At 37.9% G+C, this 15,696-nt stretch overlaps 1 protein-coding gene across 1 annotated transcript in view; it reads right to left on the minus strand.

The window, feature by feature from the left end:
* The window catches only part of LOC128739094 (tryptophan--tRNA ligase, cytoplasmic-like), a 95,623-nt gene that overhangs the window by 79,571 nt on the left and 356 nt on the right, over positions 1-15,696 (minus strand). Inside the window, exon 3 of the mRNA XM_053834527.1 lies at positions 15,461-15,689. Within this exon, the coding sequence (XP_053690502.1) occupies positions 15,461-15,689 (229 nt within the window). The remainder of the gene's footprint in view (positions 1-15,460; positions 15,690-15,696) is intronic.

A 15,696-nucleotide genomic window follows, 5' to 3' on the forward strand; every position in this document is an offset into this window, starting at 1 on the left:
GTGTGATATTTTTCGTTGAATTAATGTTTATATGTTTCAAAAATATGTTTTAAATACTATTTTTTCACATTTCTTTATGTAACTTTCAAACTACAAGTCCAATCGTCATGAAATTTGGATGTTAAGGGTTTGCAATACTCCTCTTTCATATGCAATCAATTTTATTCAAATCGGTTAAGGGACCTGTGAGATAATGAAGTCCCATATTTTTCGTATTTTTATACATAACTTTTGAACTAAAAGTCCGATCAAAATGAAATTCAATAGCAACCTATGGGACACCTATACCTTTCATTTGACACTAAGAACATTAAAATCGGTCCAGCCATCTCCGAGAAAAGTGAGTGAGATTGAAAGCGTTACATACACACACACACACATACACACGCACACACACACATACATACACACACACAGAAAATGCTCAGTTTTCGAAACTGAGTCGAATGGTATATGACATTCGGCCCGCAGGGCCTTCTTTCCATTTCCGGTTTTCCAAGTGATTTCTATACCTTTATACTATATATTTATATAGTAGAAAGGCAAAACGTTTATAATACCTAAATATTGAAAAACATAACATACAAAAAATTATATTGTACCAAAAAAATCATCAATGGAAAAAATCGTAAAAAAGGAATTTTCTGACTTTTGGGAGGATAGATCAATAATAAATATAGCATTTCTGATACCTAAAAGTCAAAAAATGATAATTCAGTCTGCAGTGACCAGTCAGTGATCTGACAAGAATACTGCAATTTACCTTTGAGTGTTGCAAAAGAAATTTCGCAACCTTCTCACAAGGCTTAACAATGAAACTTTTCGTTTGACGACAAGTTTCAAGATTTTCCCAATAACGTACATGTTCAGATGAAAACCACGATCGAATCTTTTGTTTTATCCAACATGCCGCAATTGGTAAAGCAGGTTCCGGTCCGAAAACCGACTTTTCTGCTCCAGATCTGGCTAGTTCATCAGCCCATTCATTTCCGGTTATACCAGCATGGTCAGGAACCCAAACCAGATGAACGGCATTTAGAATGCTTAGTTCTTCTAATTTGGTGTGGCAGGTGATGACTGTTTTAGATTTAGAATTAGCCGCACAAAGGGCTTTTATAGCGGCTTGACTGTCAGAACAGAAGTAGATAATCTTGCCTATCAGTTCTTTCTGCAGTGCAAACTGAGCTCCGCACATAAGTGCAAAGATTTCAGCTTGAAAAACAGTGCAGTAACTACCCAACGAATAGGATTCCTGCAATATCAGCTCACGGCAGTAAACACCAGCACCCGCGCGACCTTCGTACAAGGAACCATCGGTATAACAGACCACCCAGCAAACATTTTGGTCTGTATAACTTAATTCTAAATGAGATAAACGTCAGCATATAAGGTTTATCAAATCATATATCATGCGCAGAAACGGCATATACATGCAAAAGTGGAGGCGATATACATGATTTAGTTCTTCAGAATAATTGAAATGCCGATAACTGGATTGACTGGATTGCATTTCGACACAGTTACGATAATATTTCTACTCTACTCTTCGCCTTTCCCCATGTGGTAAACGGCAAGTGTCAAAAATTGCATACAGAGCAGGCTATTTATCTATACCTATAAAGAAGGATTTCTGTCTGTCTGTCTGTCTGTCTGTCTGTCTGTCCTGTGTTCCTTATAGAATCAAAAACTACTGAACCAATCGGCGTGAAAATTTGCATGTAGAGGTTTATGGGGCCAGGAAAGGTTTTAGTGATGGTTAGAGACCCCTCCCCCCACTAAGAGGGGGGGCTCCCATACAAATGAAACACAAATTTCTGCATAACTCGAGAACTAATCAAGCAAATAGAACCAAATTTGGCATGTGGGTGTTTTCGGTGACAAGAATTTATTCTAGGGTAATTTGAGACCCCTCCCCTCTTTATAAGGGGAATTATAACTCCTCTCCCCTTTAAGAGGGGGGGGTTTCCATACAAATTTCCTCATAACTCGAGAACTAATCAAGCAAATGGAACCAAATTTGACATGTGAAAGTTTTCGAGGGCAAGAAAATTTTCTATGTTGAATTAGGACCCCTCCTCACTTTAAGAGGGGGGGGCTCCTGTACAAATGAAATACCAATTTCCTCATAACTCGAGAACTAATCAAGCAAATGGAACCAATGTGTGTGTTTTTGGAGACAAAATTTTTTTCTATGATGAATTGGGACCCCTCCCCACTTTAAGTGGGGGGGGGGCTCCTACACAAACGAAATACAAATTTCCTTATAACTCGAGAGCTAATCCAGCAAATGGAACCAAATTTCGCATGTAGGTGTTTTTGGAGGCAAGAATTTTTTCTATGATGAATAAGAACCTCTCCCCACTTTAGGAGTGGGGGCTCCTATACAAATGAAATACAAATTTCCTCATAACTCGAGAACTAATCAAGCAAATAGAACCAAATTTGGCATGTGGGTGTTTTCGGTGACAAGAATTTATTCTATGGTAAATTGAGACCCCTCCCTCTTTATAAGGGGAATTGTAACTCCTCTCCCCTTTAAGAGGGGGGGCTTCCATACAAATTTCCTCATAACTCGAGAACTAATCAAGCAAATGGAACCAAATTTGGCATGTGAAGGTTTTCGAGGGCAAAAAAATTTTCTACGGTGAATTAGGACCCCTCCCCACTCTAAGAGGGGGGGCTCCTGTACAAATGAAATACAAATTTCCTCCTAACTCGAGAACTAATCAAGCAAATAGAACAACATTTGGCATGTGGGTGTTTTTTTTGGTGACCAGAATTTATTCTATGGTGAATTGAGACCCCTCCCCTCTTTATAAGAGGAATTATAACTCCTCTCCCCTTTAAGGGGGGGGCTTCCATACAAATTTCCTCATAACTCGAGAACTAATCAAGCAAATGCAACCAAATTTGGCATGTGAAGGTTTTCGAGAGCAAGAAAATTTTCTATGGTGAATTAGGACCCCTCCCCACTTTAAGAGGAGGGGCTCCTGTACAAATGAAATACAAATTTCCTCATAACTCGAGAACTAATCAAGCGAATTGAACCAAATTTGGCATATGTGTGTTTTTGGAGACAATTTTTTTTTCAATGATGAATTGGGACCCCTCCCCACTTTAGGAGGGGGGGTCCTATACAAACGAAATACAAATTTCCTCATAACTCGAGAACTAATCCAGCAAATGGAACCAAATTTGGCGTGTAGGTGTTTTTGGAGGCAAGAATTTTTTCTGTGATGAATTAGGACCTCTTCCCACATTAGGAGGGGGGGCTCCAATACAAATGAAATACAAATTTCCCCATAACTCGAGAACTAATCAAGCAAATAGAACCAAATTCGGCATGTGGAGGTTTTTGGAGGCAAAAATATTTTCTACGGTGAATTAGGATCCTTCCACACTTCAAGAGGGGGGGCTTCTACACAAATGAAATACATTAATCATTAAACATTAATCAATAACAAGACCACAAAAACTATCTATAGTAACACTAGATCATTCAGAACGAGCCGGTCGCGAGTGTTGCCGGTGACCCGCCGTCGGAAGCGCCTTCCACTGGGGGGCTTGCAAAACTCGAGATTGTGACAAAGATCATCCGAGATTCATGATTTATGTACAACACAGGTTAATTTGTGGCAATACGAAGTTTGTCGGGTCAGCTAGTAGCCAAATATTCGCCCTGAAAGTTGATGAGACAAAAAAGTAAAAGCTTTGCTGAAAAGCTTTTTTTCATAAGCTTCCAGATATTACCGACCTGTCACAATATTTAACTTTTTTGTCTATATCATTTAAAACAAAGCTGTACTCACCTGGTTTAGAACCAAGAATCACCCGTACCGCAGTATTTGTTCATTACCTTTAAGCTACTGGTACATCAGTACCTCAATGATATTTTTGCACATCTTAAGCCGAAGTCATCGTACATGTAAGCAATGAGATCTTTTATCTGATGCATTGAACATGTAAGTACCGATTTGATTTATTCTCATCCGACATACGAATTTGTGTCAATTGTGACTGAATTACAGTGTCGTAAATAAGTTTGCATTTGATCGTTTATTTTAATTATAATGCTGACTTCATGGAATGATATGCAGGTGCTTTGTTAGCTTTCCGTGGTACAGATTGTTCTAAATATACATTAGAATACGTTATATGCATATTCATATTTGATTACATGGAGATAATATTATTAAAGCTCAAGTACAAAAATGTTGTCTGTTATTTCAGAAACTCTTAAAAAGAAATTAAAAGTTATTTAAAATAGAATGCTGAACATTTAGATGCTATAGGACAGCTCAACAATACAACTTACAACAATAAGCATCAAACATTATTTTTTACTGTACCAATTTAATGTTGAATGTCTTTTTCCAATTCCACTTAACATTTGCATTTCTTCTGAAAAGTCATAAGATGCACTGATATTAAGGCATTTAGATTAGCGGATTATCATATAGACTTGCCCAGTTCTGAAAAATACTCTCCTTGGTAAATTTTAAGATTTCCGTTCGTTCACTTACCTATCAGAGAAATATCTAAAAAAATATGAAATTCTCCTTTTAACATTTTTAATTTGTAAAACGTTACGTTACGTAGTTTTAATGTGCTAAAAACAATCAAACTCCTCAAAGAGTGCTTTTTCAAAAAGATCTTTTATTGTCTTGTCAGTATGTCTTAATCATTAAGTGCTTGCTGCTTAATATTTAGGCGGGCTTATTTGAATTATTAACATTTTTAAAATAATTAAAAAGGTAATTGTAAAAGGTTTTCAAACCAGATAATAGTTTTTTGAATATTTCGCCACAATAAAAATAAGTTCAATTTTAACAAAAGAAATAAATAGATATTTAAATTTAAAATAAAAGCGAAGAAACCGTTAATTTTTTTGGTTGACAAATCTGCATTAAGAACGTATCCTTGAAATCTCTCTATTTTGTTGTTTTTGTTGTAAATAAATAACAATAAATTTGAACGTGTTTTGATGCAAATCATATTTTAATGCACCTAGAATCTCATGATTATCACTGCTTGTATATAAATCTAAAACGATGTCATATAAGACATTTTGCAAAACATAATCCGATGAAAACTGTAATTAAATAAGATTACATCTTCATAATAGCCATTGTTGGTAACTAAATCTAAGAAATCGTCATATGCGATATTCGCTAAGCATAACCCGATTATCTTTCGAGCTATTTACGATTTTTACTATTAATTCGTATATCAATCATCGTGTGCATTACATACGATGAAATTTACACAATGTGCTTACAACATGTGTACATTTATACGAGTCCGATGTGATATCCATTTATATAAGATTAAATCTCGACATGAATATACGATATCTGGTTTGCTGGGCACATAGTCGGAAATTTTCCTTTTCATGTAGCCACTCCTCTCTAGGAGGAAAGTCACTTGAGAAAGTCCTATACGGGAAAGTACGCATGAGCGTTACATCGCTAGGTGCAAGGGCAAACTTGTCCTCAGCAACAATTTGCGACCACAATCGAGTATGACCAGTGGAACCGTCCACAGACTGCCAAAGGCCAATCGCGTGTAATCGATAAGCACATATTAGTGCTTCTTGCTTCAGATGGAAGTGGAGGGGTTTATTGAAATACGCTTCTAGGACGGCAGTAGTTGAAGTAAATGCACCAGACATTGCCATTAAACACATCCTTTTGAAGATGGTTTAGCTTTGTCTGGACAGTCACAACCTCCCCTCTCTGCCACCATACAAGACAACCATACGCCAGTATTGGTCTGACAACGACCGTGTATAACCAGTGTATGTATTTGGGTTTAAGCCCCCAAGAGTTGCAAATTGCTCGTCTACATTGCCCAAAGGCCATGCACGCTTTTTAATTCGGAAATCAATATTTGTGGACCAGTCAAGCTTGGAGTTGAGAATCAACCCCACGTACTTCACCTCGTTCACAACATCAACATCCGAATCGTAAAAGCGCAGAGCGCGAGCTCCATTGATATTTCTACGTCTTGAAAATTAGACGATAGATGTTTTGCTCGGATTTACCGAAAGTTTCTCGGCACCACGTTTCCACGACGCATAGTACCTGCTGCATTAAGTCAAATAATGTGCTTTTGCACTTTCCAACTACTAGGATGAGATAGTCATCCGCAAAACCATTTGACGGATAGCCTAGACCATTGAGTTTCCTCAGTAGGCCATCCGCCACAAGGTTCCATAAAAGAGGCGAGAGAACGCCACCTTGTGGACATCTGGAAACACTTTGCTTCCAAATGGTGCATAGGTCGAACCAAGCCAACCAAGAACCAAGGGTGCGAGTCCGGTTATAATCTCAGATTATAGCTTGGTTCGACCCATGCACCTTCCAGCATTGGACAAAAGATAGGAGTCAAAGACAACTAGTTAAGCGTAGCTACCTATTACCCCCCCCCCCCCTTCCTTTCCACCCTTCCCCTCCATTCCCAAAAAAATCCTTCTTCGTTACTTTCCCTTACCGTCCCTTCATCGATTGTAGAACCATCGTTTCAAAAAATATTAATATATTATGATGGTATATTGAGGACAACCCTTCGCTATCGCTTGCCAGATCAGCCAGATTATCGAATACCTGTTTTTACTTAAAGAGCTATACTCTAAAAAGATTTAGTTACATACGCAATCGAGCAGCCGAACGGTTCAGTCGCAGAAGTAGACGCTGTGTGCTAAGGGGTAATTAATCCAAATTAGCCGAGGAAGTGCGCGAAAGTGTCAAGCCAAAGGCTTGAAAGTAGCGTGTGTTACAGTGATACAGTGCTAAAAGGTGACGGAGGTACCCGGAAGACCGGGGTAATTGAAAAAGTTGTGCGGTAAAGTGCATTTCTGAATTGCACAGGAGTGCATTTCTGAGCGTTTTCGGACGCGAAACCGAAATATTTGCCTCCTATCTTAAAGGAAGCAAATATATAAGGAGGATCAGCGAGCGGGGGGTACAAATCTATATTAAAGAAGAGAGTGCAAAAGTGAAGTGAATGTATAAAAAATTGGTGCTTTAAATACGGAGGCTTCTGGCGGTTACGAAAAATAACCGTTAAAGCCGAAGTGAAAGAGTGTGGGGGTATATATCAGTGCGCAATATATAAGCGATACAAGCCGTTGCATCGGCATAATTGCGTCTGTATAGGTGCTAGTGTTAGTGCGGCGTGGATGAAAATTTTGTCGCTGGTTGAGCGATAGTGAGAGAGGGAGAGTGAAGAGAATACTGGCTGGTTTACATATGCATAGCAAAACTGCAAATAAAGCACGTATGTATCGGATCCCGATTTCGTTGATTACGTTCGCACAGTAGGCGTCGCAACGAAAGAGCGCTGTACTAACAGCTAAGGCGGCGCTAAATAGCAGAGTGGTGAGGGAGTATATTTAAGTATTGGTAACTGGCATAGCAAGGCGGGTGAGTGTTGCCAGTATCGTTGACACGTTTCATACAGGTATTTATTCTAATAATAATATTTAATAATCATATTGGATCAGCGGTACTGGTGAGCAAAATATCCATATTTCATCCACCTTCCATCACATGTATATTTTTTATATTATTGAAAATTACCAAATACATACTAAATACCAAATATCGGTACAAGCAGATTATTTCACCTTCCATCATAAGTAAGGTACACCGGGGCAAGTGGGACCTAAAAAATGCATAGTTTGGGTTTATTCCACTGTGTTTTCTATACCTATGATTATTTCAAAATTCTTTCAGCACAGAAACTCTTTAGTGGTATCACTTCAAAGGATTAATTACGAAAAAGGCCTATCAATTTACATGAAATGAATCTGGAGGAGAATTTTCAAAATTATGGCGGTAGGTCCCATTTGCCCCATTTACCGGGGCAAGTGGGACTTATATTCAAATTTGATTAAAAAGCATAAAATAATGGTAAATTGTGTAAGTTAATATACAGCAATGTTAAAGCATTGCAAGAAGCAATCAAAAACAATATTTGTACGAAGGGTTCATTCAAAAATAGCGTAACAAACTCAGATCACAACGGGCGACTTTATAATTTATATAAAACACAGATCGTGAGCAATTACGCTGTAAAGCATTATTGTGTTGAAATTTAGTTGAATCCAATTCTTGCGAGACGTAATTTAGGATTAACCATTGTTCAATAGCTCGAAAATACGATTATGATCTGTTTGTTCTACCATGCCCAATTCGGTAGAGCTACTCATAAGAGATAATTACGCTATAATAACCACAACACTTTATTGTTTCAATTCCAGTTGCAGATTTGCTTAATTATATCAAATTTGCCTTTCCAAATTCAATTAACATTGGTTAGGTATAACCAAAATGTGACCAAACTGTTTGTTCCCTCGCAAGCTGTGCATATGGGCTCCTTTTCTGGGGCGCCTTGGTTTAGTCCTTTTCGGTTTTATTTTAAAAGCTTTACTGGTATAAATATTATGTAATTGAACTGAAAATGTTCGGTAGTTCATCTGAAAAATGTATTAAGACAGGAAGTTTTGTACTGAAACACTTTATTTTTAATAGGTCCCACTTGCCCCGGGTGCTTTGAAGTACCGACCTTATTTCGACCCATTTTTTAATGGCGTTTGTCAAATTAAACAACTAGTTTTCGGGTGTAATTAGTTAATACACTCATTATGTTTACCTACTGTCAGAAAAACATGTACTTTTACGTAAAACCAGTGGCCAAAATATCATTTATAGAAAGGTGCGTCAAACTTACAACGCAAATTGAAAATAACGCTCAAATTTAAAGTCCAATTTTGATGTTTGGAATGCCTGTTATAAATAATCTATAGTTTTAATACAGGCGTTTGAGTTGTATCTTTCATTTCTAGAAAGGTTCGGTTGAAGAAAATGAGGTTGAAGAGAGTTATAAGCTCCGTTCCCACTTACCCCGTATTCCCACTTGCCCGGGGTACCTTATATGTTTTTATATTTCAAAATTAAAAATTACAAAATTTAAAAAAAATGAAAATTACAATTATAAAAAGACAGAAAAGTAGGTACAAAAGAATAGACAAAAATAATTAAACCTACCCCCAAGGTCCTTTTTTTTCTTGTAGATTAGTGCTAGCTGAAGTGGAGAGGAGAGAACTATGGCTAGGACAGGAAGGATGAGAGGAATTGGTCCTAGAGGACTACAAAACGGGAAATTACTTAACGGGATGTAGGTAAAACTCAAACATGAAGGTATGATATAGAACTTTTACCAGAATATTATTATTATAACGTTACTATATATCATATTATAATTATCATTGCTATGAACAGCATAATTGTGGAAGGCTGGATGATGGAGTGGATTGCCAACCGGAGTCCTTAAGGTCTGAAACAGTTATGTTTCTTCTTCTCACAAACAAGCCATCACGTGGGTTAAAGCTGGTGCAGCGAAATTGATTATTACAAGGAAGGATCCTAATGTTGGAAGGAAAATCTTAAAACCCCGGAATGCGCACAAGTGTCTCTGCTTGTAGGTCCGCCAAACCCCTTTTGGTCCTTCTATAACAGCATTAGTGTGATATTCATTTGATAATCAAATTTGGATCTACTGTAAGTCTACCCACATACACTGGCAAGTCCTTAGAAATGATGGTGGATTTCCCCCCTTACTACTACTTACTATACTCTAAAAAGATTTAGTTAGAAGTGGAATTCCAGTTGAAGTCTGCCAGGATTGGGCAATGGACAGAACAAAATGCATATCGAGGCTATAAAGCTTTTCGAGAGATCCAGTGAGTCCAACCGCGCCGACAGCAGCAAGAATGGAGAGGAGCAGGGCAGCTGTGAGCTGCCACCGTCCGACTTGATGGATTTTCCCACAGTAGTTCATCAGCATTAGGAGGATCTTTGGGAGACAAACAGCGTCATTCATGATAATTTTATATTGTTAGTTGAATACCGTTAACGCGATTAGTCACAAGACATGCAAATCACTGTAATAAAGAAGGGAAATGAGAAAATAATAATAATAATTATAATTAACTAGCTGACCCGACAAACTTCGTATTGCCACAAATTAAACTGTGTTGTACATAAATCGTAAAGCTCGGATGACCTTTGGCGCAATCTTGAGTTTTGCAAGTTTCTGGGAAGTTCATGGATGTTTTAATATATAAATTTTCCTCACAGTAAAGCAGAAAACAACTCCCCCCATTGCTTAGCCTGATAAAATAAAGCGGATAGCATTCAAATATTCACCATCATTACAAACCATTTCACCGAATACCATTTTGCGGAACACCAATTCTCGGTTGACCATAACGCGGAATATAGTTTCGCAGAATACCATTTCGAGAAAAACCTTACGCGGGATCTACCATTTCACGGAAAATCTTTTCGTAGAAAGTACCATTTGGCAGGGGTGACCCAACTGAAGGAAAGTAATAGAGGTCAGTAGATCTAGGAAAATAAATAAACCTAGATAGAGGTGATCTCTACGGGGGGCTGCCACCCGCAGTGGCCGGCGCTTCCCACGGTAGGTCGCCGGCAACACTCGCGGCCTGTGGCCGTCTCGCGCTGAATTATCTAATGTTACTATTGATAGTTTTTGGTGGTCTTGTTATTGATTAATGTTTTATGAAAGAGTCTAAAATTTCTCGAGTTCGATTAGTTTTTGAGTTACGCAAAAATTTCTGTTTTATTTGTATGAGAGTCCTTATCACCCTACCACAGGGGGGGGGGTCTCAAACCATCATTTAAAAAATTCCTGCCTCCTAAACCCCCCACATGCCGAATTTGGTTTATTTGCTTGATTACTTCTCGAGTTATGAGGAAATTTGTATTTCATTTGTATGAGAACCCCCCTCCTAAAAAGGGAGAGGGGTCCCAATTCATTATAGAAAAAAATCATGCCTCCAAAAACACCCACATGCCAAATATGGTTCCATTTTATTGATTAGTTCTCGAGTTATGAAGAAATTTGTATTTCATTTGTATAGGAGCCCCCCCTCCTGAAGCGGGGAGAGGTTTCCATTCACCATAGAACACATTCTTGTCTCCAAAAACACCCACATGTCATATTTTGTTCCATTTGCTTGATTAATTCTCGAGTTATGAGGAAATTTGCATTTCGTTTGTATAGGAGCCCCCCCTTCTAAAGTAGGAAGAGGTTTCAATTCACCATAGAAAAAATTCTAGTCTCCAAAAACACCCACATGTCAAATTTGGTTCCATTTGCTTGATTAGTTCTCGAGTTATGAGGAAATTTGAATTTCATTTGTATGGAAGCCCCCCCTCCTCTTAAAAGGGAGAGGGGTCATTATTCCCCTCCTAAAGACGGGTCATTATTCCCCTCCTAAAGAGGGGACATTATTCCCCTCCTAAAGAGGGGACATTATTCCCCTCCTAAAGGGGAGGGGTCTCAATTCACCATAGAAAAAAAATTGCCTGCAAAAACACCTACATGCTAAATTTGGTTCCATTTGCTTGATTAGTTCTGGAGTTATGAGGAAATTTGTATTTCATTTGTATGGGAGCCCCCCTCCTAAAAAGGTAAGGGGTCTCAATTCATCGTAGAAAAAATTCATGCCATCCATAACCACCCACATGCCAAATATGGTTCCATTTGATTAATTAGTTTTCGAGTTATGAGAAAATTTATATTTCATTTGTATAGGAGCCCCCCTCCTAAAGTGGGGAGGGGTCTTAATTCACCATAGAAAAAATTCTTGTCTCAAAAAGCACCACAGGTAAAATTTTGTTCCATTTTCTTGATTAGTTCTCGAGTAATGCAGAGATTTGTGTTTCATTTGTATGGGAGCCCCCCCTCTTAGTGGAGGTAGGGGTCTCTAACCATGATAAAAACCTTCCCTGGCCCCAAAAACCCCTATATGCCAATTTTCGCTCCGATCGGTTCAGTAGTTTTCGATTCTTTAAGGAACATAGGGCATACATAAATCCATTTTTATAGGCATAGATTTGTATGGGAGCCCCCCGTCTTAGTGGGGGGAGGGGTCTTTTGCCATCGAGAGAACCTTCCCTGGCCCCAAAAACCCCTACATGCAAATTTTCACGCCGATCGGTTCAGTAGTTTTCGATTCTATAAGGAACATAGGTACAGATGATGATGATTATAATTGTAACACCAGTAGCAAAAACAATAATAATGAAGTAATAACACAGGAAACACAGCTACTGACTATAACTACCTGCCCACTAATAATAGTAGTTTGATAGTTTGGCATCATAGAACATTCAAACATATATTCATTCATACCTATACACCCATGAACACTCATACATGCGTATATATACACACATGTATACATGCACGTGTGTGTATATTTTTCAGTGTTGTGCTAGTAGTAGTAGTAGTAGTAGTAGTAGTAGTAATAGGGGAAAGCCACCATCATTTCAAGGACTTGCCAATGTATGTGGGTAAAATTACAGTAGATCCAAATTTGATTATCAAATGAATTTCACACTAATGCTGTTACAGAAGGGCCAAAAGGGATTGGGCGGACCCACAAGCAGAGACACTTGTGCGCATTCCGGGGTTATAAGAGCCGCCTTCCAGCATTAGGATCCTTCCATGTAATAATCAATTTCGCTGTACCAACTTTAACCCACGTGATGATTTGTTTGTTTTAAATTGAGAAGTGCCATATTTGCTTCAGACCTTAAGGATTCAGGTTGGCAATCCACTCCATCATCCAGTCTTCCACATTTATGATATCAATAATAATACAGCCCGGACTCGATTATCCGGGTGACAATTTTTATTTTCAGCCCGGATAATCGAATCACCCGGATAATCGAATCATCATTTTTGGTACAAAATTTTTTAGGCATATCAAGTTTTTTGTCTTTTAGGTATCAGAAATGTTTTATTTATTATTGATCTATCTTCCCAAAAGTCAGAAAATTCCTTTCTTACGATTTTTTCCACTAATAATTTTTTTTGGTGCAATATTTCTTGTATGTTATGCTTTTCAATATTTAGGTATTATAAACGTTTTTTTTATTATTGATCAATCTCCCCTGAAGTCATAAAATTCCTTTTTTACAATTTTTTTATTGATGATTATGATGATGATGATGATGATGATGATGATGATGATGGTAGTGGTGATGATGATGATTTTTAAGTAAAAAAATTTATACCATCATCACAGGATTTATTTTTGTTTTGTTCGCCGATAAAAGGAATATAAGAAAGGAATTTTGTAGCTTTAGGGAGGTGTATCAATACTTGTCAAGTTGGAATCATCATGTAGCATGAAAACTATAACATTAAGGTTTAAAATAAATCATTGAAAAAAAATAATTTTTTTTTCATCCGGATAATCGAGTCTAAAAACCCGGATAATCGAATCCCCGGATAATCGAATCCCCGGTTAATCGAATCCCCGGATAATCGAGTCCGGCCTGTACTGTTAATAATATGATATTAAGATGAAATGTGGCATATATGGGTAAAATTAGAACAATCTCGCAGCAGTCCTTCGTATGGAATAGCGTGCTTTGAGGTTCCATAAGTGCTTCTAATAGTTAATTTAATTTTTCATTCTGGTATCCATGTGCAGTATTAAAACGTTTTGGCCAAAGTTTTTACTATATAGCAGGAAATGCTTCATAAGCTAAAATGAAAAAAATAATTAAAATAACTTATTAGGCTTACCTATTAGCTAGGCCGTGTGGCTCCGTCGTCTGCCCAAAACTGCGTTTTGAGACCACGCAGCCGTGAACCACCCAGCATCGCACCTCCTAGCTTGGCTACTCAATAGAGCATTACAAGGTATGGCCACGTGGAGGCGCTAGGTAGGGGCTTGGGATGGCTAGAGCTATATTGGACGCTTCTCATTTGCCTTCCCCATTTCATACCCCGTATATTTTTCAGTGTTGTTTTGTCCATAATCGCATAACAGCCACAAATTCAATGGCAATCCCATAGAAAATGTCTCGATTACGCAAATAAAGACATCACATCATTTTTGAACACTCGTTGGTTCTAACTAGCGATAAATTAAAATTTTCATGAGTAAGTCAAAATCTCATGAATGGTGGGTAGGATTTGGTTTCAGTTTTCTAGAAAAATTTCTGTGCATGCCAGCATTTCATCTAGGGAACTGAGTAAGCTCTCCCGGTGCTTCGGCCTAAACGGAATTGATTTAAAATCGATCCGTTCAATTCCACTCCATTCCGCTTTACGAGACACATGCTACACGTAAAGGTAAATTATGCAATACTACATACTACACATATATCTAACTTAAACTATATTACATTCTACATGCAGAACTAAGCTTTAGGTGTAAGCCGAAGTGCGCGTCAAATCACCTACCCATGGGAGGGATATATAACGTGTCTTTTGTCGCACAAATATACAAAAACATTATTTTCTCGTATATACTGTAAACAAACCATTGACAAAGTATATACCAAAAATAAAATACACAATTTTCTTACATTCTGCAATACTAATTTCACTTGTTCATTGTTTCACTACATTAAGAAAACTAAAAAAAGTGAACTTTTTTCCGATTCTTCAACCAAACTGTCAACTTTCTCACCGTTCGGCTAATTCCAAAGACCACCACCGTCAGTGCATAAGTTTCTGTCGAATAGGTCTTTTATGCCAAATTTGGTTGCAATCGGAGGTGGTCGATTACAACGGGTAATATCACTTGAGAGGGAATGAACCCTATACAAACTTAAAAATTGAATTTTTCAATAACCCAAGATAGAATATTTTAAGACTTTCTTTAAATTCATTGTTTTGATCAATACTAACACCCTGTGGGGGTCAGTCCCGGCGTAGTGGTTAGCATTCACGCCTCTCACGGCGAGGACCCGGGTTCTAATCCCAACCCCGCAGAAGTCACGAATGACCCAAACTGGTTAAAGTGACTATAATCAAAACAAAAAAAAACACCCTGTGAAAAGAAATCTGAGTTACATGAAAGTGAGATAATAAGGGCCTTCGGACATAGCGTGCGGTAGTGCTAGTCCAAAAAATCTAAATATGCGAGTGTTACGAAAAATGATACTTTTTTATCAAAAGAAAAAATGCATGCTGCACAACGTAGAGTACAAAATTACACCTCAGAACTCACATTCGCATGGTAATGCCACAGAGAACAGACATCCAAGCGAAAGGTCCCCACTTAGAAAAAACTTATGTTAAGTTAATTGGGAAACTATAATGATGATGTCGCTAAAGGCGCATAAAACTCTACACTAAACTCACAACAGCTAGCTTCATAACACTTACAGTCCATATATACTAGCGCCAGAGGAGCCAAAGATTATCAGTGCGCAAATCAAAAGAATCATTTAGTTGGGGAATTATAGTGGTGGCGACGCTAGCATATCAGGTAATTTTAATTTGAAATTTTATCCAAGAATTCCCGAAAAATTTGTTCCTGAATGGATGTCTGTTCTCTGTGGTAATACTACTTTAGTATTTTTACAATATTGATGAATTATAGTTATATATATTCACTTACTTGGTAACTATAAACGGTATGAGATGACCAACATGCATCGAATCCGACGACGGCCCCCTGCCCGTATATAAATAAAATGTTTTACCAGCCTCCTTCATACTCAAGAGGGCATGTAAATCTCTGTGCGAAAAAAAGATGCCTCTCTTGATTAGTGGATGAACGGGTTTACCGGCAACTTTCTCTAAACGTAATAATAACGTATCATCGATACGAAAACTGCCAAAACGCTCTATAAA

Source organism: Sabethes cyaneus, chromosome 1 (assembly GCF_943734655.1).
Source record: "Sabethes cyaneus chromosome 1, idSabCyanKW18_F2, whole genome shotgun sequence".
NCBI lineage: Eukaryota > Metazoa > Arthropoda > Insecta > Diptera > Culicidae > Sabethes > Sabethes cyaneus.